General features: G+C 35.1%; 1 protein-coding gene across 7 annotated transcripts in view; it reads right to left on the minus strand.

The window, feature by feature from the left end:
• Positions 1-27,723, minus strand: part of LOC105473083 (NIPBL cohesin loading factor) — a 214,539-nt gene that overhangs the window by 16,509 nt on the left and 170,307 nt on the right. For all 7 annotated transcript variants that reach the window (XM_071099013.1, XM_011726708.3, XM_011726709.3 and 4 more), the window contains 12 exons: positions 26,717-26,815; positions 26,476-26,622; positions 24,182-24,316; positions 22,591-22,689; positions 21,499-21,552; positions 12,426-12,534; positions 10,205-10,341; positions 4,469-4,609; positions 4,220-4,313; positions 3,347-3,501; positions 2,748-2,838; positions 296-469 (listed from right to left, as the gene is read on the minus strand). In XM_071099013.1, coding sequence (XP_070955114.1) covers positions 296-469; positions 2,748-2,838; positions 3,347-3,501; positions 4,220-4,313; positions 4,469-4,609; positions 10,205-10,341; positions 12,426-12,534; positions 21,499-21,552; positions 22,591-22,689; positions 24,182-24,316; positions 26,476-26,622; positions 26,717-26,815 — 1,435 coding nt within the window. The remainder of the gene's footprint in view (positions 1-295; positions 470-2,747; positions 2,839-3,346; positions 3,502-4,219; positions 4,314-4,468; positions 4,610-10,204; positions 10,342-12,425; positions 12,535-21,498; positions 21,553-22,590; positions 22,690-24,181; positions 24,317-26,475; positions 26,623-26,716; positions 26,816-27,723) is intronic.

A 27,723-nucleotide genomic window follows, 5' to 3' on the forward strand; every position in this document is an offset into this window, starting at 1 on the left:
GTGTGTGTGTGTGTGTGTCTGCGTCTGTGTCAGAGGCCCCTTTGAGAACCCAATGAGAAGTATAATCTCTCTCCTCCCTCAAAATGTTAATGTTTACACACATATACAATTTAAAAACTATTTTAGAGAATTTAAGAATATGCTAAAGCCCAGTTATAGACCTCAGCATAAGGACTGCTATTTAACTGAATTTCTTTGTCTAACGTATCAGGAAATTTAGATATTTAGATCAAAGGAGATAAAGCCATTATAATATAACCATAGCTATGAAATTTAAAAATATATTTTCACTTACAGTCTCTATCTGCCTGCTGCATACGTGTATCTTCTTCTTGTAGGTAGGTCTGAAGGTTTTTTAACACTTGTATTTTTAAATTGACTGAGGAGTTCTTATCAGATAAAATATTATTATATAGATTCTTCACTTCTTGCTCGAACATTAGACTTGGATGCTGAATAAAGGCAAATCCTATGGGAGAGGGGAAAATCTTATCATATATTCATATTAAAATTAAAATTTAATAAATATGTTAATAAATTATATAAATGGCTCCTTATTTCAAAAAGTTAAAACTTAAAATGACTGGAAGAATATGCTGGTGGCCTTACCTAGAGAAGCATTAGAGCAGGTACTTCTTTCCCCATGAATTAAAAACAAGAAATTGCATTTCAAAGGAGAATTTCACACAAGAGGAAACCTTGAGGAGGGAGCAGGGCCTAGTGGCTAGGGGAGTGGATTAGGAGTCAGGAGTCTTGGGTTCTATTCCTGGCTCCACCACTGACTTGTAGTGTGACCTTGGGTGAGTCACATAATCTCTCTGTGCCTCAATTCTCCATCTGTAAAATGGGGATAATAATATTTACCACCCACCTACCTCACAGGGATGTTTTCAGGATTTAAGAAGTAATGTCTGCAAACATTTTTCAGATCCCCAGTAGAAGGTACTACATTGACATTATTTTTTTTAAAAAATTAAAATATATTCATTTGATGAAACAATATAATAAACCAGAGCAAAAAATATCTTCCACTTCTTTCTCATATGGCATTATAATAAAGCTACAATGCTGAATCCTATAACCACGGGTTAATAAGTAGCAATATATCATCCATGTTTATAATGTTTATTTGAGGAAAAAAATGAAGATCTCTCATGACAGCAAGTATTACTGATAACAAACAACAAACTAAACTCAAAGCATAGAGTGATCAGATAACTAGCCCAAGGTCACTCAGGATAACTATGGCCCAGGCAAAATGTTTTTTATTAACTGGTCTAGAGGCAATATTTTCTGAATAGTGCTGCTTAAGTTAAAACTTCATCTTTTTGTACTCTGAAATACTTGTAACACTGTTAGTTTTGCCACTCCATATAAATTATGTCCAGACTGAATATTTAAAGGTACACACTGGCTTGAAGTTAATATTGTACCAATTTAACTCCTTAGTAAAGTGATGTCTGAATTTTTACTCTATGTGCCACAAATAATTTTCAAAAAGGGATAGAGGAGGAATACAATGATAAGGTTTCAATTTATTTACAGATATCATAAACATGATTTAATAAGTAACTTAGAATCTTTTCTTACTCATCTTTGTTCAAAAGACTAATATAAATAACTACTCATACATATTAAAGTATGAACCTTAATCATAATACTAAAATAAAATTTCCAAATAAGTTATTAATCTCATTGGGTAGCTTTACGTGCATAGTCGTTGCTTGGTATCCATGGGGGATTGGCTCCAGAACCTCCCAGGGATACCAAAATCCGTGGTTTCTCAAGTCTCTGACATAAAATGGGGTAGCATTTGCATATAACCTATTCACATCCTCCCGTATACTTTAAATCATCTCTAGATTATTTATATCTAACACAATGTAAATGCTATGTAAATTGCTGTTGTACTGTTTAGAGAATAATGACAAAAAAATCTGTACATATTTAGTATAGGTGTAATTGTTTTTTCTCAGTATTTTTGATTCTTGGTTAAATCCACAGATGTGAAACCCATGGATATGGAAGGCCAACCGTATCCGTACAAAAAAAAACAACAACAAAAACCAAAAACCTGGACAGACTGTTCTTGTATTTTTTTGAAGTGCATTCAATTCAGGTACTTTAATGCCATTCGCTTCCTATTTCCTCATATTCTAATTCCTTCCTAGATATAAGCCATACAGACCTGCCTAACAATTGCAAAACATGTTTTTATTACATCAGTGCTTCCTGGAAAAATAATATAAAACATGTATATATCCAAATTGTTCCTCCTGGGTTGCTAACTTTTTGCTTTTATATAAATAAGTCAGTGTAGACTGATCATTGTTTTAACTAGATGTGGCAGCTTCCTGTAGTGACAAAGCCTTGCAATGAAAAAGAATAATTACAAAAATGCAAAGAGCACAGAATTCTTCTACATTATTTTTCTTTATCAAATGGCTTTAATGAATGTTCTTCAGATACCCTATGGAGGAGGGGTAGAAGAAAGTATTGTTATCTCTATTTTACTAATGAAGAAACTGATAAAAAGACAAGTGGCTCGCTCAAGTTTACCCAGGAAGTCAATGGCCATAACAAGAATGGAACCCAGTTGTTTTAATCCCCAGATCTACATTCTATACACCAAATCCTACTGCTAATAGAAACATATTAAAATAAACCAACAATTTAGATTCACAATATTTAAAAATGTGCTCTATCCCTCTCAAATAGCTACAATTTATAAAGAAATTTAGACTTACCTAGACCAATGATAGCTTTTGTTTGTACTTCTTCATCTGAATGTTTTGTAAAATACATCAATAGTTCAAGTACTTTATCTTTTATGTTAACCTAAGGGAAGGAAAACACATTAAAGTATTCATGAAGAGTAACTTAGATTAATTTTCAACTATAAAGGAAAAAAATACCTAAAGACAATGAGAATTTCTGTATGTGAACTTTATTAAAAAAAAAAAGTAACCAATTCCATTTATTTTAGAACAGTGGCATTCAAAGTATCAGTGTGTGACAAAGCAGCTTGTTTCGGAATGTGAATCAGTGTGTTCCCTTCATTGAAAAAAATTTTTTAAAAAAATCAGCTGTTGATGTCAACAGTGTGCCTACTGTTACAAAGCTGATATAACTTGTCAGAGAAATTTCATTATCTGGTTACACACCAGTAACAAAAAGTTCATGGATTAGCAGTCAGTCCGAGGACCATGCTTTGAGTAGCATTGTTTTCAGAATTTTCATTAAACCAGACTAATATTGCCTTCATCCTGGGTCATTACTGTTATTCTCAGATTACAGTGCCATATAGTTCTATGTTTTATAGCATTTTAAGTATTACTATCTTTACCTTGCTGTTGCCTTTAAAATCTTCCAGATCAAAATCAAAATGCCGACATAGTGCTCCAACAGTGAAAAGGGATCTAAGAAGTGCTGGTTTGTTTGTTAGAAGTGAAGTGTTATTTGGGTCCTCTTGGTGTTGACTTTTTAATTTTGAAATGGCACCTAATAAAGATAAGTAATATTTATAATATTTATCTTTGAATTACTCAGTTCAAGTAATTACTACTAATGAATTACGATTTTTTTTTTTTTGAGATGGAGTCTCACTCTGTCACCCAGGCTGGAGTGCAGTGACGTGATCTTAGCTCACTGCAACCTCCGCCTCCCGGGTTCAAGTGATTCTCCTGCCTCAGCTTCCCAAGTAGCTGGGATTACAGTTCTGTGCCACCATGCCTGGGACATTTTTGTATTTTTAGTAGAGAGACGGGGTTTCACCATGTTGGCCAGGCTGATCTCGAACTCCGACCTGAGGTGATCCATCCACCTTGGCCTCCCAAAGTGCTGGAATTACAGGTGTGAGCCACTGTGCCCGGCCAATTAATTTTTACTAATGGTTCTAAATATTAAATATGTCTAGAATTATGAGGGCGCTCTTTTAGAGTCTAAACTAATTAATGTAAGAAAATTTAAATTTTACTTTTCACAGTGTGCAAAAAATTTACCAACCTTTACTTATCAGGAGATAAATTTCTGAAGTAATCACAGTGGGTTCTTAAGGGAATACAAAAGACACCAGACAATATTGTTTCTGAGAGGACCACAGTGGATAATCACACCTCATAGTTTCCTTGATTCTAGCCTTTTATCAAATGCATTTAAAATGAGCTGACACACTGCAGGACCTAGCAGAAAAATTTTAAAACCCTGGTACTGAACTTACCATAGTATCTATTGAAACAAGCCCACACAAATTTAAAATTTTGTGTCACTTTATTTACAACAGCCCCAAGACAGCTGACACAATGTTGCACTACCTAAAAGATATAGAAAATGTTTGTTTAGATAAAAGTTAAAAATATACTATTTTAAAAACTTAGCTTTTTACAAATATTTGCTTTAAAAATAATATTAATAAAATATATTATAACTTTACACTAATGAATAAAGAAATGGTAAACTGAGTGCTTACAGTCATGCCATATTTGATGATGAGCTTCATCAGATCTTCTTCAATAGTGGCAAGGAAAGTTTCACTTGGATGCTCCATCAGTGGTACAACTAGCTCTAGGATTTTTGCAACATTGCAGATAACCATGAAATCATTTTGTGTCTATAAGAATAAAAATAATGCTTTATGAATATCCAAAACCTTAAAAGAAACTATATACAGTTTTATGTATTTGTGGGCAGAAATAGGGCATTTTGCACGTAAAGGTCCAGTTAAAAAAAAAAAGTCTATTAGAGTTTTTTTTTCAAGATATGGAAGAAGAAGCACCAGCATGTCAGGAATATGGACCAACAACTAACTTACCAAAATGTGACCTTGGGGTCACTTAATCACAATGTTAAAGTTATATTTTTTTTCCTAAAATGTAACACAAGTCAATTCTAAACAAGGGTATTTACGTATTGACAGCATTATACAAAGACTGGTACAGTTTTTACGATTAGTATTTTCCGAGCTGTGTATGTTAACCCAGTAGTTCTCAATCAGGAATAAGCTTCTTCCCCTGTATCCTGACACAGGAGTACTTGGCAGTGTCTGGAGACATTTTTGGTTGTCACAATGGGAGCCACTACTGGCATCTAGTGGCTACAGGCCAGGGATGCTGCTAAACAACCTGTAATGCACATAACAATCCCTGACAACAAAGAATAATCTAGTCCTGTCAATAGTGCTGAGGTTGAGAAACCCTGTGTTAAAATTTTCTGATAGATAAAAAAACATAGAATCCCAGAACTACGCAAAAGGCTTCTTTATTTTTAAGAAACAGTGTCTTGCTCAATTGCCCAGGTTGGAGTGCAGTGGCACAATCATAGCTCAATGCAATCCTGAATTCCTGAGCTTGAGCAATTTTCCTGACAGTCTCTCGAGTAGCTAGGACTACAGGTGTGTAACACTACACCCAGTTAATTTTTAAATTTTCTTTTTTTCTTTTTTTTGAGACGGAGTCTTGCTCTGTTGCCCAGGCTGGAGTGCAGTGGCGCGATCTTGGCTCACTGCAACCCCTGCCTCCCGGGTTCAAGCAACTCCCTGCCTCAGCCACCCAAGTAGCTGAGATTACAGGTGCCCACCACCATGCCTGGCTAATTTTTGTATTTTTAGTAGAGATGGGGTTTCACCATCTTGGCCAGGCTGGTCTGGGACTCCTGACCTCGTCATCCACCTGCCTTGGCCTCCCAAAGTGCTGGGATTACAGGTGTGAGCCACTGCACCTGGCCTTAATTTTCATTTTTGTAGAGACAGGGTCTCACTATGTTGCCCAGGCTGGTTGTGAATTCCTGGCCTCAAGTGATCCTCCTGCCTTGGCCATCCAAAGCACTGGGATTACAGGTGTGAGCCACCATGCTCAGCCTAGGACTTCTTTAAATTTAAATGTGTATTTCTTTGATTAGAAAAAGTAATAAGCATGTTTAAAAAAATAGGTAGAGACTTTTTAAAAAAAACCAAAAGGCAGAAAAGGATTTACAATAAAAAGTCTTGTTTCTATCTATCCTCCAGCCACCCAGTTCATTTCCCCAAAGGCAATCAGTTATGTGTGCGTGTGTGTGTGTGTTTGTGTGTGTGTTTGTGTAGTAAGGCTTTCAATGCATGTTTTTAATCTAGTTTTTTTTTTTTTTTGGTTTTCTTTTTTTTTTCAGACAAGAGTCTCACTCTGTCGTCCAGGCTGGAGTGCAGTGGTGTGATCTTGGCTCACTGCAACCTCTGCCTCCTGGGTTCAAGTGATTCTCCTGCCTCAGCCTCCAGAGTAGCTGGAGGTATGGAGGGAGAAGCATCAGCATGTCAGGAATATGGACCGACAACTAGCCCGCCACCACGCCCGGTTAAGTTTTGTATTTTTAGTAGAGATGGGGTTTCACCATATTGGCCAGGCTGGTCTTAAACTCCTCACTTTGTGATCTGCCTGCCTCAGCCTCCCAAAGTGCTGGGATTACAAGTGTGAGCCATCATGTCCAGCCTTAATCTAGTTTTTAAGCTACTAATCCTCATTGTTAGTAATGGATTACCGGCATTCATTTTGGACTTTTTGTTGAGACAGCACCTCGTCCTGTTGTCCAGGCGGGAGGCAGTGGTGCAATCTCGGTTCACTGCAACCTCCGCCCCCCAGGTTCAAGCGATTCTCCTGCTTTAGTTTTCCGAGTAGTTGGGACTACAGGTGCGCGCCACCATGCTTGGCTAATTTTTGTATTTTTAGTAGAGACAGGGTTTCACCATGCTGGCCAGGCTGGTCTTGAACTCCTGACCTCGTGATCTGCCCACCTCAGCCTCCCAAAGTGCTGGGATTACAGGCGTGAGCCACCGCGCCCAGCCCATTTTGGACTTTTTGAGCTAATTAACACACTAGTTAAAAACATTCCCACCACTTGGCTTGTAGGAGTATTAATTTAAAAAAAAAAAAAAAAAAGAAATTCCCACATCATATTCATCCTTCCTTTTAAGATCCCCACAGGATTAAAAAGAAAACATAAATTCTTTTTAAGTAACAGAAATCCTGCTGTTTCCTGTAATGAGTTAAAGTGGGTCTAGGGATAGAAGAATTTTTGTTGGGTAAGATAAATTCATTTGAGAACCAGTGCCAGCATTTTACCTGGAAAAAAAAAAAAATGTAGTGGCTGGGCACAGTGGCTCATGCCTATAATCCCAGCTCTTTGGGAGGCCAAGGTGCACAGATTACTTGAGGCCAGGAGTTCAAGACCACCCTGGTCAGCATGGCAAAACCCTGTCTCTACTGAAAATACAAAAATTAGCTGGGTGTGGTGGTGCACGCCTGTAAAATCCCAGCTACTCGGGTGGCTGAGGCATGAGAATCGCTTGAACCTGGGAGGCGAAGGTTGCAGTGAGCCAAAATTGCAGGATTGTACTCCAGCCTGGGCAACAGAGCAAGACTGTGTGGTTAAAAACAAAACAAAAAACAAAAAACAGTAGGCCGGGCGTGGTGGCTCATGCCTGTAATCCCTGCACTTTGGGAGGCCAAGGCGGGGTAGATCAACAAGGTCTGCAGTTCAAGACCAGTCGGGCCAACATAGTGAAACCCCATCTCTACTAAAAATACAAAAAATTAGCCAGGTGTGGTGGTGTGCACCTGTAATCCCGGCTACTTGGGAGACTGAGGAAGGAGAATCGCTTGAAGCCAGGAGGTGGAGGTTGCAGTGAGCCAAGACTGCGCATTGCACTCCAGCCTGGGTGACAGTGTGAGCCTCAATCTCAAAAAAAGTAGCATTTTCTGAACCTTCCCTTAACATACTGGCCTGGAAAATCAAGTAAAAGAAATACCTTAAATTCCAGAAGAAAAATTTAAAGAAAGACGGAAACTATTAAGTAAAAGAGCAACAGAATAGAACAGGGAAAAGTATTTGTAATAAATATACTATAAGATGGCTTAATATCTAAAATATTAAAATTATTTAAAGAGTTCTCCTTAAAAAAGGCCTACAATTCAAAGGTAAAATGGACGAATGATATGAAAATGATATAAATAGTGAATTAACAGAAAAGCAAGCCCAACTGGTCAGTACCATGAAAAGATGCTCAACCTTCTTTGCAGTCAGGGAAGGAAACTGAAGCAATAATGAATTATTCCTTTCCACCTGTTAGACTGGCAAAGAGTAAAATAATGACAATGATTGTCACATACAGCTTTCCAAAAGGTTGTATAAAACCCATCCACCGCAAAATGGCAAGATCAATTAAAAATGAAAACCAAAATAACCTTGTTTCAACCTAGCAAGTCCACTCCTCAGCAACTGTTCCAACAAAATAAAGGCATCAGTACTTAAAGGTATTTAAATTGGAATGTTTATTTAAACATTGTTTGTAGTGGTGATCAAAAGGAAATATGTAAACACCTGCCAAATAGGGAAATGATTAAATAAATCATAGGACATCCATAAAATGGATAATATACAGTCATCTAAAACAAGGAATTAGATATATACCAGATAATATGAGATTACCAAATATGCCTAACAAATATCTATATAATATGATTCAATTTTTACAAAACCATCATTTATATATACCTGTGTGTTCACAACTATAAAAGTATGTTAAGGACACTATAAGACGTTTATTCTGAAGGGAAGATGAATAAAGATGGAGATAGGACATAAAAACAAAAACAAAAAACACAAAACGTTAAAAAAAAAAGTTTACCATGTATGAGATACTCTTATTTATATAAAACTTAATATTTGTGTACATACATACATAAAAGATGTACAAGACATTTTAAAAGTGATTTTGTTTTAAAAAATTACTGGTTCAAAATCATGCAAGGACGATTTATAACATAAATAATAAATAACAGGTTTCCTTATAGTCCAGATTCTACTGGTAGACATGGGGCTGAATTCTAGCTTTGGGACTGGTTAGCTATGTGACACTGGGCCAGTTATTGATATTCTTTAAGTTTTAGTTTCCTTATCTGTAAAACTGAGATCATAATAGTACTTACTTCACAAAGTAAATGAGACAAAATATATGTAAAATTTTCACAGTGCTTGGTACTTTGCTAAAGAATTATTAGCTATTATTATTAGCCACAATATTAACCAATTTATTTCTGGATCTAACAGAAACCCTAAAGATAGAATTAGTGTCTCAGAAGTAAATGCATGTTGTTTTTAGGTATTTATTATCCTTTACTACTCTCCTCAGTTCTTAAAAGTTTTCTCAGGAAGTCCTGAGGTTTTCACCTAGAGCTTGCAATTTAGATCATCAAAAAAACTGACCATAGCAGCAAAACAAATGTAGTAAAGTTAAAATTAGCTCCTTAGGAACATTAGGATCATAGCATGTGAGAAGCCTTTTATATTTGTTAAGTTTTAAGAGTATTTTAAAATTTGGCATTTTTAGCAGTTACTTATACTCTTTAAGCTTCAGTTTCCTTATCTGTAAAATAGAGATAATAGTACCTACTTCATAAAGTAAATGAGATTATATATGTAAACCACGTAACTCACTATGCTGTCATATATACTTTAAAATCTTTATTTGCTAGATAATTTTACTTAAGCAATGTCTTACTACTCACACCGTATTTTAGAAAAACATAGAGTATGTTAATACCAACAGCCTAACATCTCTGGTATGACATTATAGATTTTCCATATTTAATATTGTTCTATTATAAAAATAAAATATATTTATAAAATATAAATAAATTTAAAAAGACTGTATGAAAAATATAAAGCATAACAACAACTTCCTTAGGTGCCATAAATGGACCTCTGTTAGAGGCTATTGGCTCTCAATTTTGGAGAATGACCGAGGTTGACTGTTGTTCCTCAATAATGTGCATTAGATGGGAAGTAATGTTAGTCTTTGTGTGCTTCGAGCAATGTTATCGATTTTTATATTTATTATATTACAAACGACAGACATGTTCAGGACCCAAAAGATATTAAATTTCTCAAAGACAGGAACTCTGCTTCATTCATTCTGAGATCTTAACAATAGCTATAACATTTAGTAAGCATTTACTGAGGGTTTGGCTTGAGAAGTTTACAGCAAAATGGAACCTGAACTTTATTTATAATATGTCAGACCTGATGTTTATAGATCACTTGCTACAAATAGAACATATATCTAAGTAAATGACACAGTTGATCTGTCAGTGAGAATGTGGTTGACGCATGTGAATTCTAAATTTAAAGCACTTAATGTTTTATGTAAGACACAAGAATAAGACAGCTCTATACTTACACTACATTTAGTGGTAAGGTATGGTTGCATAGTCATTGCATGTTTAACCATGAGCTGGGGTCTTATTTTGCTGAATAAGAACAAAGTGGTTATGCAAGCTACCAATCTTCCAGAATTCACACCTTTATTGTCAGAATCTGGAAAAACAAACAGAGAAATAAGACACTAAAATATGACAAGGTAGTGGAAATTATACAGAATATTATTTAAATTAGTTAATATTATCCCCTAAATAGGTCCAGTATAGTCCTCAATATAATGAATTAGTAGTTCTTATGACACTAGACTTTCTCCATCTCATTTTTTCTTTGGTATAGAAATCACATACTCTCAAGATAAAGAACAAGAGGCCATGCTCTCTATAAAAGGCAAGTTTTATACTAATGGAAATTGGGAAGTTTAGGGATGGGCTTTTGGGAATACATGTGGTATTGGTTATATCTAAAATCAATGGGCTGGGTGTGATGGCTCACACCTGTAATCCCAGCACTTTGGGAGGCCATCACAGGAAAAAGGCTTGAGTCTAGGAATTTAGATCAGCTTGGACAACACGGGAAAACCCCAGCTCTACAGAAAATAAAAAATTTAGCCTGGTGTACTGATGTGCACTTGTAGTCTCAGTTACTCGGGAGGCCGAGGTGGGAGGATTGCTTCAGCCCAGGAGTTCTAGGTTGCAGTGAGCTATGATTACACCACTACAACCCAGCCTGGGTGACAGAGTGAGACCCTGTCTTTAAAATAAAAATAAAAATAAAAAAGGAAGTGAATGTGGGGAAAAAAAGCTAGCAATTTAGCTGAGGTGAAACTGTTTAAGGGTACTGGGAAAAAAAGAGATGATGCTGTGGTAGAAGAATGTTAAAAAATGGGAGCAACAAACAGAAATTGGAAAAATGCTGTAAGACAGCTCTAAACAAAATGCTGTTCAGGTAGGAAGAAAATGTTGCTAATTAGGAAATACACTGGTTCTTAGGAAACAAATTTTTAGAGGAAATTAGCAACTTTTTAACATTAAGGGACATCAGTATCACCCCTAAATTCCAGGATGGGGAAAAATAAAAAATCAGAACAAGGAGATAAAAAAAAAGAGGTACACATGGTAAAAAAAAAAAAGACTGCATAAAAAATATAAAGCATATCAACAATTTCCATAGGTGCCATAAATGGACAGCTGTTAGAGGCTACTGGCTCCCAATTTTGGAGAACAACTGAAGCTGACGTTGTTCCTCATTAATGTGCGTTAGATGGGAAGTAATGCTAGTCTTTGTGTGCTTCAAGCATGGGTATCTATCTATCTATCCATCCATCTATCTATATATTTGTTTGAGACGGAGTCTCGCTCTGTTGCCCAGGCTGGAGTGTAGCGGCGCGATCTTGGCTCACTGCAAGCTCTGCCTCCTGGGTTCATGCCATTCTCCTGCCTCAGCCTCCCAAGTAGCTGGGACTACAGGCGCCCACCACCATGCCAGGCTAATTTTTTTGTATTTTCAGTAGAGACGGGGTTTCACCGTGTTAGCCAGGATGGTCTCGATCTCCTGACCTCATGATCCACCCACCTTGGCCTCCCGAAGTGTTGGGATTACAGGGGTGAGCCACCGTGCCTGGACCAATTTTTATATTTCTTAAGTAATCATTTATTTATAATTGATTAAAAATTTCAGATTTGTGATTGGTAAATAACATGAGAGGGAATATAAAATATTAAGTACTTAATTTGTGATTTTAAACATTTTAATAAATTTATAGCTCAAGATTAAGCAAACTTTATGTAACAAATATAAATAATAAATATTAGGAATGTAATACAAATCTTTAAAAAACATTTTTTATAATAGCTAAAACAATTTCATTTTGAGAGATAATTTTATATGACTTAGAAGATACCAGTTTTGTGATGAGTATCATTAGCTAGATACATATTAGCCCTTGGATTTTTACTCCTATTCAATGACATCTAAAATTATAATATGCTATTAAAAGATACGTGGAAGAGGTGAGGCCCACGCTTTTATTACAATGCTCTAGATAATCTTAGTCAATCATAACAATATAATCTAGGATACAACATCAAACAGATATCTATAAAACAAAAATGTATTTCATTTAAAAGTGAAGTAATCATTAGCCAAGCAGAGCCAGAGGGAAAAATGAGAAATGTGCTCAAAATATTTAAAAATATCTTATAAAATCAACTAAAGATCAATATATATATAAAATGTCTTACCAGCTAGAGATTCCTCATATTTAAGAATGTGCTCAACTAGGTTATCAACAAGTTGAGTACAAGCTTTCTTCACAGGTTTATATGAGGAATCCTCTTCGGACTTCAACAACTATACATATATATATACAAAAAAAAAATCCCGGTATAATTATTCACTAGGCAATAATAAGATAAACACATTAAAAGTGTCCATAAGTAATATACTTTTCAATTTGTCATTAACAATTTAGTACTCAAAGTGCAAATTAATAAAACAAAAATATATATGTTTAAAAATATAAACCAGTAATTTACCAATACTTTCAATTTTACTACAAAGTACTTAAATTGCTGTGTAAGACCTAAGGTAAGATGTGAAAGATGCAGAAAAGATGAACTTCCCTTTCTCCCTATTCCAATCAAAAACATAGTATTACACAATACTAGCTGAATTATTTTAAATAATTAATAACTGCATCTGAATTGCATCTTAAAAGGCAATTATAAAACATAAGGGTAGATTTCTGCATTATCCTTTGCAAAATCACAAACAATGCTAGAAAAGTGTTATGAATAATGAGATGAGGATAGAGATCATTCTAAATATAGCTAAAAAGTAAAACCAATCTAATCTTTCATAATCAAAGGTCAACAGAAGAGTCATAAGGTATATATGTTTCGCTAAGAAAAGCTAGCTAATATAATTCTGAGGATACTGAAGGAATCTAAATGTGTATTTGATTTCTGTGAAGAGTTCCACTGCTGTTAAATATAACTTTCTCTGCAATAATAGAAATGTTCTATATCCTTGCTGTCCAATATGGTTTCCAAGAGTCACATGCAGCTTTTAAGCACTTGCAATGTACCTACTGTGATTGAGGAATTAAAATAAAATAAAATAAAATAAAAATTGAAATTAACATTTAAAAAAATGCATGTGGCTTATAGCTGGGCACAAGCTTGGGCAGCACAAGCTGAAACTTTCCCTATAAGATACATAAATGATTAAAACAACTGACAGCAACCAGAGTAACATAACACACACACTGCCCCTTTTCCTACAATTTAAAGAAATAAAGCAGACAGCTTCAATGTACTAGGTTTCAACTATGAACTGCAAATTCTTCCTGCCCCATTCTCCAATTTCCTTAAAGCAGCTATTAATATCACATTCTAGTTTGATCTTTTCTGAGACAGGGTCTCATTGTCACTCAGGCTGGAGTGCAGTGGCACAATCAAAGCTCACTGCAGCCTTGACCTCCCGAGCTCAGTCTCCCATACAGCTGGGACCACAGGCGTGAGAAAACACGCCCGGGCTTATTTTTGTATAGTTTGTAGAGATGGAGTTCTCTAAGTTGCCCAAGCTGGTCTTAAAACTCTTGGGCTCAAGTGATCCACCTCCCTCAGTCTCCCAAAGTGCTGGGATTATAGGCATGAGCTACCACGCCCGGCTTAGCTTGGTCTTTTATTTAATGGCAGGAGTAGAAAACTACCCTCTCTCATCCGTGGTATTCCTTTTTCATTTCCAAGGCTTCAGGTACACACAAAAGAATTAACCATAAATTTTGATTCATGACACACCATTGCCACTTGTATATGCCCTTTTAATTTACTAATAAATAATGGCATAATTTGAATCCAAATCAAGAACAAGAATAATTTTAATATCTCATATCTCCCAATGTGCTCCTTCCCTTATCCCATTTTCCTGTTTCACATGTAAGGTAACCGCTATCAGAAAATTTATCATCTCCTTGTTTTTAAAAAAAGTATAAGCTGTATGCTATTTATAGTTTTCTTTGATTTTCCACTTTCTAAAAAGGTAGTATACTTGATGTAGTCTTCTGAGATTTGCTTTTTTCACTCAACATTATGCCACTATGATCTAGGTTGTTGCATACAGCTGTATTTTACTGATTTTTCACTGCTGTACAACACCCCACTGTCTGCCTATATCTTAATTCATTTATCCACTCTTTTGTAGATAGGTTAATCCCAATTTTAGTACAACTAAGCATTCTTGTATATGCCTCCTGATGCAAATATGCAAGATTCTTTTGTGTGTATATACACTTGAAGTCGAACTGCTGGGTCATTGGATATATGCATTGTTCAATTTCACAAGATAATGCTTTTATGAGATAATTTTATGAAATCGTTGTTTTTCAAAGTGGCTGTAATATTTTCTCAATTATCATCTGTATTAAGAGACACTATCTGATCCCTCTTTTCCATCACTTGTGATGGTCTGACTTCTCTATTTTTGTCAATAAAATGGTATAGAAAGTGGTATTGATTTGTATTTCTTACTTTATTAATGGGGTTGAACACAGTATAGGCCCTATATGCTATTTTCTCCATGAAATGCCTATTAATGAACTTTACCTATTTTTCTACTGGGACTCTTGACTTATAATGGTTTTGTAGGAGAGGAGTTCTTATGTATTTATTCTTGGTATTAATTGTTGATTACATATGTGCCAAATATCTTTTCCCATTTTGTGACTTGTATTTTCACTTCAATCTTTTAAGGTTAATGGTTTTTGTGACTTGTTTAAGACATCCTTTCCTACCCAGAGACCAAAAATATATTCAGGCTGGGCATGGTGGTGCATGCTTGTAGTCCCAGCTACTCAAGAGGCTGAGGTAGAAGGATCACTTGGGCCTAGGAGTTTGAGTCCAGCCTGGGCAACACAGCAAGACCACGCCATTAAAAAAAAAAAAAAAAATATATATATATATATATATAAAATATTTTATTTTATATATATTTTATTTTGTGTTTATACAAAATAAAATATGTACTCAGCAATATAAAATATAAAAATAAAAATATGTAACTCCATTACATATATATAATTAAAAAAATTTTTTCTCCTATATTTTATTCTAAAATTTTAAAGTTCTCCTTTAATCTATATGGAGTTGATTTTTCAGTTGAAGTAGGTTTCTCTCTTTTTTTTTTTTTAATTCTTATGGACAGTCAAATAGCCCAACTCCATTTACTAAACAGTCTATCTTGTCTCCATCATCTGCAGTGCCACCTCCGTTTTATAGCAAGCATATTCTATTTGTGTAAGCCTGTTTTCTGGGCTCTCTATCCTGTTCCATTGTTCTATTTAGTACTGATCTACTTATTACTGCTGTTAATTATGTAATGTATCTTTGAAAATAAGTCCCGATATTTTGTAAGGCAAGTCAGTGTTCCAGCTTTTGCAGAAATTATTTTTATCTTTTCTCTGCTTTTCCATATACATTTCACAATCACCTTGATATATTTAAATTTTTTTATTCATGATTTTGAAGAAAGCTCACAGTTTCCCATTTTGCATTATTTTCATTTTAGGTTTTATAGTTTTATCTGTCAGATTAAGGAATTTACATTTTATCCTCATTTATTACAAGTAATCATTCAAGGATATTGAATTTTATCAAAATTTTTTCTTGCCCACTCTGAAATGATTTCTTCTACTTTAATGTTAACCTACACACATATGTTAGCCATGCACTCATAATATAAAAGAACTAATCAAAGTGCATAAAATTTTTTTAAAGTACAATTTAGTTTGCTCATTTAAAAAATACCTTTTAAAGGTACCAACATTCCCAGTGATATAGGTACATTTTTACACCATCTTAATATTTTATTATGAAAAACTTCAGCCATACAAAAGAGTTGAAAAAAGTTTTATCATGAACACTCTCTAACCACCATCATCTAGATTCTACCATTAAAAACATTTTTTGTGTGTGAGACAGGGTCTCACTCTATTCCCCAGAAGAAAGTGCAGTTGCATAATCACAGTTCACTGCACCCTAAAAATCCCAGGCTCAGGTGATCCTCCTGCCTCTGCCTCCCAAGTAGCTGGATCTACAGGCACAGGCCACAATGCTCAGCTAATTTTATTTATTTATGTTTTTTAGAGATGGGGTCTCAGTATGTTGTCCAGGCTGGTCTAAAACTCCAGGCTTCAAATGATCCTCCTGCCTCAACCTTCTGAGAGGCTGGGATTCCGGGTGCAAGCTACTGAGCCTGGCTCCAGGATCCTGCCTTTAAGACTTTATTCTGCTGGGATGAACACACACACACACACACACACACACACACACACACACACACACACACACGTGTATACATGTATGCATATGCATACACACACACCTATATCCATTTTACTTCCAACACATTTCAAAGTAAACTGGAGACTTCAGTATACTACCCATTTTTTCCTTGAGATAAAACGTACATGCAATAAAATGCACAAATTTTTAGTGTATATTTGCTCAGTTTTGTCAAATGCATTTACCATTGTAATTCAAGTTCACCAAGATACAGAACAGTTGTTCTCAATCTTTAACTTATATCTGAATCATCTGGAGAGAGACTGTTAAAATACAGAATTATGGGCTCTACCCTCAGAGTTACTGATGAATTAAGTCTGGAGTAGGGCCTGAGAATTTGCATTTCTAATAAATCCCCAGGTAATGCTGGTAACTTTTAGAACCACTGATAGGGACGACTACTATCATCCCTGAAATTTCCCTCATGTCCTTTCCCAGTCAATCCCCAGCTCCCTGCAGCCACTCTTCTGATTTTTTCCAGTAGAGATTAGCTTTACCTCTCCTAGAATTTTGTATAAATGGAATTATAGTATGTACTCTTCTATGTAAGGCTTCTTTTACTCTGCACAATGTTTTCATTATTTATCTATGTTGCTGTATGTTTTGATAGTCTGTTCCTTTTTGATGTGGAATACTATTAAATTGTATGGAATCATCATAGTTTATCCATTCACTGGTTGATAGAGATAAAATATTTCATTGTAAACTCAGAAAGATCTTGCTCTGGATTACAAAGGACAGGAACAGATGAAACATGGGTAACCCTTAACTGTTTTTCATTGCCTGTATTTTCCTTACAAACTAAAAAAGGGTCAGTCTCAGATCATAAGTAAGTAAAATGAATGGCATTGTAAAATCTATTTTTGTGTACCCATCACAGGGCTATGGATGTGTTTTTTGAAGAAGACTGTCATGAAGAGCTACTCAATTTATGGTAGTGGTTTAAACTAATTGGAGTACATTTTAGAAACAAAAAAAATGTGAGGACCTTCATGACAGAAGTTATTCTTCCACATCCTACTGAAAAATGCCAAAAAACTATGAATTGTTAAAGGTTATAAAGGAATGATAGCGCCATACATTTAAAAATGATACACTGGCCAGGCACGGTGGCTTGCACCTGTAATCTCAGCACTTTGGGAGGCCAAGGCGGGCAGATCACCTGAGGTCAGGAGTTCAAGACCAGCCTGGTCAACATGGTGAAACCCCGTCTCTACTAATACAAAAAAAGTAGCCGGGCGTGGTGGTGGGTGCCTGTAATTCCAGCTACTCAGGAGGCTGAGGCAAGAGAATTGCTTAAACCCAGGAGGCGGAGGTTACAGTGAGCGGAGATCACACCACTGCATTCCACCCTGGGCGACAAGACTGAAACTCTGCCTCAAAAACAAAAACAAAAAAGATATACTAAGCTTGAGAAATACAGTGACATCCTGTCTCAAAAAAAAAAAAAAAAAAAAAAAAAAAAGAAGCAAAAGAGGCTAAACATGGTAGGGCATGCCTGTGGTTCCAGCTAAATGGGAGGCTGAGGACAAAGGACTGCTTGAGCCAGGGACGTTGAGGTCACAGTGGGCCATGATGGTGCCACTGCACTCCAGCCTGCATGACAGAGCAAGACTCTGTCAAGGAACAGAGTTTAGTACATGTGGGAATTTGAAGCTATTTCAGTAGTACTTCAAGTTTCCCTAGAAAAACATATTCAATAATTGGGGAGAGTCAATGATCTACAAAAAACAATCAAGAACAACAAAACCCCCAAAACCCAATGCAAAAATAAAAATTAGAAATATCTGAAATTGGACTGAATGCAATGCATGTAATGTGCTCATGTAAAAACAGTAAGCATGTCAATTATTCTGGACTCAAGAATTTGTAATAACTACAGCAGTCCATTCTTTATATCCTTCCTAGCTTCTCTTAACATTTATGCATACGTTATAATTGCTCAGAGGAGTTATGTTTCTGTCATATATATGTGTGTGTGTGTGTGTGTATATATATATATATATTTGAGTTTGCTTTCTTTCACTAAAGCAAACTCTGCTAGTATAAGGAAATATATCACAAAGTTACAGTATCATTGGTAAACTAAGTTGTTGGCAGAAACTAAAGTAGGAAAGCAAAGAATAGGGAGCATCAATAGGATGGATAAACTAACTAACTAAATAAATGGGACTAGAGAATAAAGATACAAAGAATGTACAAGTAAAACTATCATTGCTAAGAGATTATAAAAATGGTCACATCCCTTCTGCTTCTAATTTGCTAATACAGGAGGATATTATTTTAGATTCTTTTTAGTAATCCTAAATAGTGACATTTCTGATAGTTACACTGAATTCTTACTTGATCATTTATAATAACTATCAAATGAAATATATGATTTAGAGCCTTTTCGAAATCATGATGTACCTTTTGGGATGGCTGACATAAACTTAACTAAGGTGGTCATAAGGCTCTGTGATATAGAGCTAATTATTTGATTTAGGAAAGAAATGATGCCAAATATATCATGTAAAAATATGAAATGAAAAATGATTTAAGAAGACAGTCTAAGATTTACATATTGAAAACACCACGAAGGTTTTTTAAAACAGATATCTTAAGAAAGTAATGTACTACTTTTACCACCACACCAAAATGGCTAAAGTTTTTTAAAAAAGACTGACAATAACGAGAATTGGTGAGGATGTGGAGCAGCTGGAACTTTCACACACTGATAGTGGAAATGAAAAATGGTTTAGTAATTTTGGAAAAACATTTTGGCAGTTTCTCACTCACCATATGACCCTGTAATCACATTCCTAGGAATTTACCCAAGATAAATGAAAACATACAACTGCATAAAACCTTACACACCAATATTCACAGCAGCATTATTCATAACACCCCCAAACTGGAAAGAACCCAAAAGTCCACAAAATGGTGAATAATGAAATTATGATATATCCATGCCATTGAAACTACTCAGTAATAAAAAGGTATATTAATATATTAGCAACAAGAATGAATCAACATTCTAAGTTTAAAAAGTCAAACACAAGATTGCATACTGTATGATTCCATTGATATGAACTTCTAAAAAGGTACAACTATAGTGACAAAAAGTAGATCAATACTTTTCTAGGGCCAGGAAGAGAGGATCAACTGCAAAAAGGCATGAGGAAGTTTTTTAGGGTAATATCCTGTATGTTCATTGTGTTGGAGGTTACATGACTGTATATCATCACTTAAATTCATCGAAGATCAATCACTGAAAATGGGACAACTAGACATGTGCTTCCTGCTGTGATGCAATAATATTCACCACCACCTATGAGGTATTTGTCTCCCAGATTAAAAATTGAACTTTAATCATATTAAGCCTCTAGATTTCACTAAGAGTTTACTTGAAAACTGGTGGATGGAGGAACAACTTAAATGACACCAGAAAAAAAGTGACCTATTAAATCCAGAATGTGGGAGATTCTACAGAAAAACATACAAGCGGCATGAGAAAAGGGAGATAAGGGGCAAACTATTATAAGAGACTTAAGAGTATATCAACCAAAGCAACTGCAAACCAACTATAAAAATACATTTTTGAGACAGGAAAATATGAACACTGAATAAGTATTAGTTATGGAATAATGCATTACTATTTTGATATAAATGATAATATTCTTTTTTTTTTTTTTTAAAGTCATTATCTGCTACAGATAGATAGATGCTAAAGTATCTATGAGTGAGATAATATAAAGTTTGGCATTTGTTTTAAAAGTATTACAGGCTGGGCATGGTGGCTCATGTCTGTAATCTCAGCACTTGGGGAGGCCGAGGTGGGTAGATCACCTGAGGTCAGGAGTTTGAGACCAGCCTGGCCAACACGGCGAAACTTCATCTCTACTAAAAATACAAAAATTAGCTGGGTGTGGTGGCAAGTGCCTGTACCCCAGCTACTTGGGAGGCTGAGGTAGGAGAATCCCTTGAACTTGGGAGGCGGAGGTTGCAGTGAGCCGGCTGAGATGGTGCCACTGCACTCCAGTTTGGGCGACAGAGTGAGATTCCGTCTCCCAAAAAAGAAAAAAAGGATTACGGAAAACAAAAGAAGAAAGAGAGAAAAGGAGAAAACCAGATAGGGGAAGGATAGCTATAACAAGACTGGGAAAATGCTGACAATTTTTGAAGCGGGTGATGGATATTTCTGCCTATGTGAAATTTTCTAAAATAAAAAATTTAACACCTCACAGGGAGACAAACATTTCCTTTTATGAAACTTAAAAAAAACCACTAGTTGTGGTTTGACTCTGTACTACTAAAGGAAATTCTATGCATAACATACTAAATCATGTAATTATATTTTTAATGCAATATATTGATACATTTATAAATCTTGCATCTATTAGGTACAGAGATTAAAGAAAAAAATTATCTGGAAAGAAAGTAAGATAGAATTTTAGTTAATGATTCAGAAAACTTACTTCTATGATAGGCAACTGAAGGCCAGGTGCAGTGTGGCTCATGCCTATAATCCCAGCACTTTGGGAGGCCGAGGCAGGCAGATCACCTGAGGTCAGGAGTTTGAGACCAGCGTGGCCAACATGGTGAAACCCCGTCTCTACTAAAAATACAAAAATTAGCCGGGCGTGGTGGTGGACACCTGTAATCCTAGCTACTCTGGAGTCTGAGGCAGGAGAACTGCTTGAACCCAGGAGGTGGAGGTTGAAGTGAACCAAGATTATGCCACTGCACTCCAGCCTGGGTGACAGTGAGAGAGCGAGACTCCATCTCAAAAAACAAACAAACAAACAAACAAACAAAAAAACTAGGCAGCTGAATTAGAGAAATTAACAAAATCATCCAGCCTAACACATTGAAATAAATTTTCCCTATCAAAAGAACTCAAAAGGTTCTTTTAAATCATAGTCAAACAAAACAAAACAAAACAAAATAACCTATTAAATTTTATGTTACCAGGAGTCAAAAGAACACTCACATTTTGAAGGAGTTGCTCAAACCAGTCATATCCAGTATCTCTGCATGCTGCAACCTAAGGGGTGATGAAAAGTATCAAAGTTAGAAATATATTTAAAAATCTGAATAACATACACTTTTGTTATGCTTTAGCCTGAAACATGTTTCAGTTCTCTCAATTCAAAAGTTTATTTTTAAATGAAACTATTTTTTCAGTAACACAACCATTTACCAATGTTATAGAACTTTATTCTAAAAATACCTTGGAAAACATTGAAGAAATTAGTTAAATATATTGAAGTTTAATATGGCACTAAATGTTTAAAGTGGCACAAGTTTAAAATGGCACAATAACTTGAACTACAGTCTGTGAGAAAAATCTGTAATATCTTAAACATTAAGAACAAAAATATTTGTTTCTTATTACCCTTCTAGATGGCACATTTTAAAGACATCAATAGAAATTTAGAAGATGATGTAATTGAATATACAGAATTTCTTTTCTTTTCTTTTTTTTTTTTTTTTTTTTGAGGTATCTTGCTATTATATTGCCCAGGCTGGAGTGTAGCGCCTATTCACAGGCATGATTACAGTATACTGCAGCTTTGAACTCCTGGTTCAAGGATCTCCTGATCCCCCGTCTCAGACTCCTGGGCAGCTGGGATTATAGGCATATGCCACTGTGACTGGCAAAAATTTCTTATATTAAAAACACAAAATGTATAGCTTATGCATAATAAAAAAATTTAGCTAATCTATATTCATAATTTCTGAAAAAAGTAGGCATTACTATCTTTGCAGATTATTACCCTTGGGCGATTGTATCTGTTCTTCCATTTCTCCTTTCCCTCCCTGTTTTTAATTGCTGGAGGAATAGGAAAATCTCAGTATCAGTGTTTACATCAATTAATGCCAAGAAGTAGGGCTATATGGAAACGTCAACGACATGTTACTTGCATCCCTTGAGCATCTCCAGAAATATAAAGTAAAGGCAGCAGTACGAAATGTCAAGATTAATGAAATATCTCATTATTGTCTCTTCCTTCATAAGACACGTAGGCCTCAATTAGGTCTGGATCAACAGTGACCACACCCTTGTTCCAGTCCTTCTTACCACATCGGTAATGTTTAAAATTTTCCTTGTCATTGCTTCTTTGTCATTGTGTGGAGTTGGAGTAAACCAGAGTTTCTGGAATGTTTCATTTACTAATTTCTAGAAGAAAGAGAAATTTCAAATTAACTAATTATAACAAATATGGCAATTTCACAATTCCAAATTATCATTAGGCCCAACACAAAGCTATAAATAACTAATCAAAACAGAAATTGCCAGGAATTTCTGGTATTAATTTCCTCAGTTTTTTCTAAAACTACCAATTTCTCAAAACTATAAAATTTTTCAATTTGGTAAAGATTTTAAACAATACGAATGGGTGATACTATCCCTAGCCTGGAACTTCTTCATACTATACACTCAAATGTTTATGATCAAACTAAAAAATATATTTACTGCTTTTGGAGAAGAAGTTGTTACAGTGTTTGCTAAACTTAAAAAAAGGAACAATTATATATATTATTACATATAAATGTAAATTTACTAATGAATTTAGGACTAAAATTTTTATGTATATATAACAGCTGTACACATTTATGAAGTATATTTGACCTTTTGATACAAGCATACAATGTATAATGATCAAATCAGGGAACTGGGGTATCCATCACCTCAAGCATTTATCATTTCTTTGTGTTAGGAACATTCCATTTCCACTCTTCTAGTTATTTTGAAATGTATAATAAATTATTGTTAACTATAGTCACCCTATTGTGCTACTGAACACCAAATTTTATTCCTTCTAGGTGTATTTTTGATAACTGTGAACCAACCCCTCTTTATTCAACCCCTCACAACCCTTCCCTCCCTCTGCTAACCATCATTCTATTCTTTATCACTATGAGACAAATTTTTTTAAAGTTTCCACATATGAGTGAAAATATGTGCTATTTTCTGTGTCTGGCTTATTTCACTTAACATAATGAAACAAAGTATCTAATAATTTAGAAAAGTAAAAACATAACATTTGAAAATTAAAATAATCCATGAGAAACCTTTGAATATAATGCAATCTCTATAATAACAATCAATAAGTCAATTAACACACACATGCACATTTTTTGAGATGGAGTCTCACTCTGTTGCCCAGGCAGGAGTGCAGCAGCAAGATTATAGCTCACTGCAGCCTTGAATTCCTGGGCTCAAGTAATCTTCCTGTGTCAGTCTCTAGTGTAGCTGGAACTACAAGCATGCTCTACTATGTTTGGCGAAATTTTTAAAAATTATTTTCATTATTTTATTTTTTATAGAAATAGGATTCTTACTATGTTGCCCAGGCTGATCTTCAACTCCTGGCCTCAAGCCATTCTCCTGCCTTGGCCTCCCAAAGTGCTGGGATTATAGGCATGAGCTACTATGGCCAGTCTTAAATAGATATTACCATTGTGGAACTGGTTGGTTAAGATCAGATTATAATAATTAAAATAAAAATCTAGAAACAAAAAAGTATTAAAGTATTTTTCTTAAGTTTATAAACTAAAAACGATTCACTGTAAAGTTTTTGGATATATTTAAAATCAACATTTAGGTGCAATAAACATTTAACTTATTTTAAACATTAATGAAAAATAAATTTAAAAGTCAACATTACCTTAATGCCCTCTTCATCATTGACTCTGCGAATCATTTTTACACACATTTCTGTGATTTTTGGAAATGTTGGCTGTTCAATACAAATGTCTCTGAGAATCTTTATTACTCTTTTCCTGACACTGATACCAGTATCCTAAAAACAGAAAGGTATTTTTAAGTGTCAGAAAAATTGAGATGCCTTGTGTGTGAAATTAGAAAATACGTATCCACACGCAGTATGTTCGCTATTTGTTAACATGATAAACACATTTGACATATTTGCTCTTTACATGCTTTCTTACTGCTACTATAAATGTGCTATTATATTGTCTTTCCTTTTAAAGTATGATATCTAATATATAGAAACATATTTTATAGTTAAGCCCTGGACACAAGACTAGAAGTATACGCTTGTAAAAATTAAATTAGAAAACAAACATAAGCTTTAATATAGTGTCTGGCACTTAAACAGCACACGAAGTATCACTTATAAAGTGACTTCATAAAAATGTTTAACCTGAATCTAATCAAACCTTTGGCATTATCTTATGGTTATTTCTTTTTTTTTTTTGAGACGGAGTTTTGCTCTTGTCACCCAGGCTGGGGTACAATGGTGCGATCTCAGCTCACTGCAATCTCTGCCTCCCAGGCTCAAGTGATTCTCCTGCCTCAGCCTCCCAGGTAGCTGGGATTACAGGCGCATACCACCATGCCTACCTAATTTTTGTATTTTTAGTAGAAACAGTGTTTCACCATGTTGGCCAGGCTGGTCTCAAACTCCTGATCTTTGATGATACACCTGCCTCAGCCTCCCAAAGAGCTGGGATTACAGGCATGAGGCACTGCGCCTGGCCTATCTTATGGTTTGTAAGAGATACAAAACACAAGTTAAATTAAACAAAGCATGGGAAAGTAACAAAGGATCAGGCCTTTTTAACCAGTCAATGTCATATGGGAAGTATGTAAAAAAGAAAAAAAAAAAAGAATATAGTCTTCAATTTTAAGACATGACCCCCAAATGCAACATATTACCTTTGACTGAATTCTGATTCTTAAAAAAGGAGAATGAAAAAACATTTTTAGGACATCGGAGGATCTAAGAACTAGTATTCAGATGTTAATAGAGAGTGTTAATTTGGGTGAGATAATGGTTTTGTTTATATAGCACAGTATCATTTTTTTGGTGATTCAAACTGAAGTGTTCACAAGAAAAGCAGTAAAAAAATTTGACTTAAAATAATTTAGCAGAAAGTACAGATGAAGTATGGAGGTAGGTACAAGGGTGTTCACTGTACTATTTTTCCTTAACAAACTTTCATATTTAGAGTTTTAAAAATAAAAAGCATCAGACATGTAGTGTGCAAAATTATTAATCTCCATTATGTGATTTTAGCAATTCCCAAAATATTTTAGGATATTTTACTAGGGTTACCAATACCAGAGTTCATTAGATATTTGGGAATCCTGTGATGGAAGCCCTAAGAAGGAAAAAAAATTTTCCAGCCTTTCTCTAAATTATTTGTTTCTTAACCAAGATTTATGCCTAGTTGAAGCTAAAAATTACTCTATACTTCTGTCACACAATGTTCTGATACTAGGCCAAGGGTGACAAAATAAACTCTTGTCATTGAGATAATACTTGATTTTGTACACTAGTACATCTATGTTGAGTAAGTCAATATGCCTGCAGTGAGTAGTGTGGAGATTCCACAGATATTTCCTAATGCCAATGTTTCCTTTTATTTTTCAGAAGGATGCTTCAGAGCCAGAGAATTCCATGATGTATGCAGAACTTCTTAAGTTTGCTCTTAAACCTCAAAGAACTTTTGGGCTTAACTTGTAGGTATCTGAGCTCATCATTACTCAGCTTTAAGGAAACAAGAAGATGCACATAAGGCATCCAAAAATATTGTCAGATACCAACGTTCTGTACTTGTCTCTCACTGAAATAATTCTTCTTGTTTATATATATACATACATACATATATACATAAAATCACTCTAGATTCTTGTTCAAAAACATTTAACTATCCCATGTGGTTCCTATCATCTACTCATTGTAAACTGGTGTAATTAAAAAGAAATAGCAACTGAAAAAAGGAATCCAATTATTACCAATGATTTGTTTTATGATACTGCAAGGGCTATTCTTGAAAATATGCACTTGTTTAGAAAGTGGCAATAATTCATAAATTAGACAATATAAATATATAATTGGTACATTTATTTTTCTAGCTTAACACTTTAAAACAAAACATGATACTTGAACGGCAAAATTATATTCATGAATCATTATAAAAATGACAAACATACCAATATTCTTTCAATCAGCATATCATAATACTGTTCAGCAAGCTGAGGTCGACAAAGGACAAATCGACCTAGTAATTCTACTGCTGCTTCTCGGACACTAGTCGAATTATCCATCAATCGTCCATGAACACCTCGTTGCATATCAAGCTAAAGAAAAATGAAGAAAAAAAAGCAATTTATACCTAAATAGAGTGAATATTCCAATTTGAATAGAAAAGAAAGAATCATTTTTGCTCTTTACCCTTGCTAGAATACTGGGGTCTACAGCAACAACCTCAGACAAACACTTCATGGCTTTTGTTCGAACAGCAATTGCATTTTCACCAAGAACTCGTAAGATCTGCCAAGCAAACATTGACATTTTCGTAAATTTTAGAATACATAAAATATAATTTAAAATAGCATGAAAACATGCAAAAGAAAACAAATCTATTATTTACCTCTCTTTAATCTGTATATAAATGAGTAAAGGATCTTTTCTACTGATTGAAAGTGTAACTTAAAGATCAGTACAGGTGTTAAGTATACAGTCCATACTTTGGAGCCTTTCCTTTATCCAATTAAACCTGTTTTTTAATTGTTATGCTTCATTTGCAGAACCTGTAGCCCCACTAAAACCTTGCTATGTGTAACTTGAATCAAAGGTATTTAGTGTCATTTAAATCATAATTTGGTAGTTGAATATTTTGTATCTTATTTTATTATTTTATTTTTTTGGGATGGAGTCTCGCTCCGTTGCCCAGGCTGGAGTGCAGTGGCGTGATCTTGGCTCCCTGCAACCTCTGTATCCCGGGTTCAAGCGATTCTCCTGCCTCAGACTCCTGAGTAGCTGGGATTACAGGCACGTGCCACCACGGCAGCTAATTTTTTGTATTTTTAGTAGAGACAGGGTTTCACTGTGTTAGCCAGGAAGGTCTTGATCTCCTGACCTCATGATCTGCCTGCCTTGGCTTCCCAAAGTGCTGGGATTTAGTTAAATGTTTTTATAATGTCACTTACTCTACTGACACCGTGTGTGTGCATTCATACAAATATATATGTATCAGTTTATTTGTAAAACAAGAATATGTAAAAGGGATGTAGAACAAGGACTTTTGTTTTGAGATGGAGTTTCCCTCTTGTTGCCTAGGTTGGAGTGCAATGGCATGATCTCGGCTCACTGCAACTTCCACCTTCCAGGGTCAAGCGATTCTCCAGCCTCAGCCTCCTGAGTAGCTGGGATTACAGATGCGTGCCACCACGCCCAGT

Source organism: Macaca nemestrina, chromosome 6 (genome assembly GCF_043159975.1).
Source record: "Macaca nemestrina isolate mMacNem1 chromosome 6, mMacNem.hap1, whole genome shotgun sequence".
Lineage (NCBI taxonomy): Eukaryota > Metazoa > Chordata > Mammalia > Primates > Cercopithecidae > Macaca > Macaca nemestrina.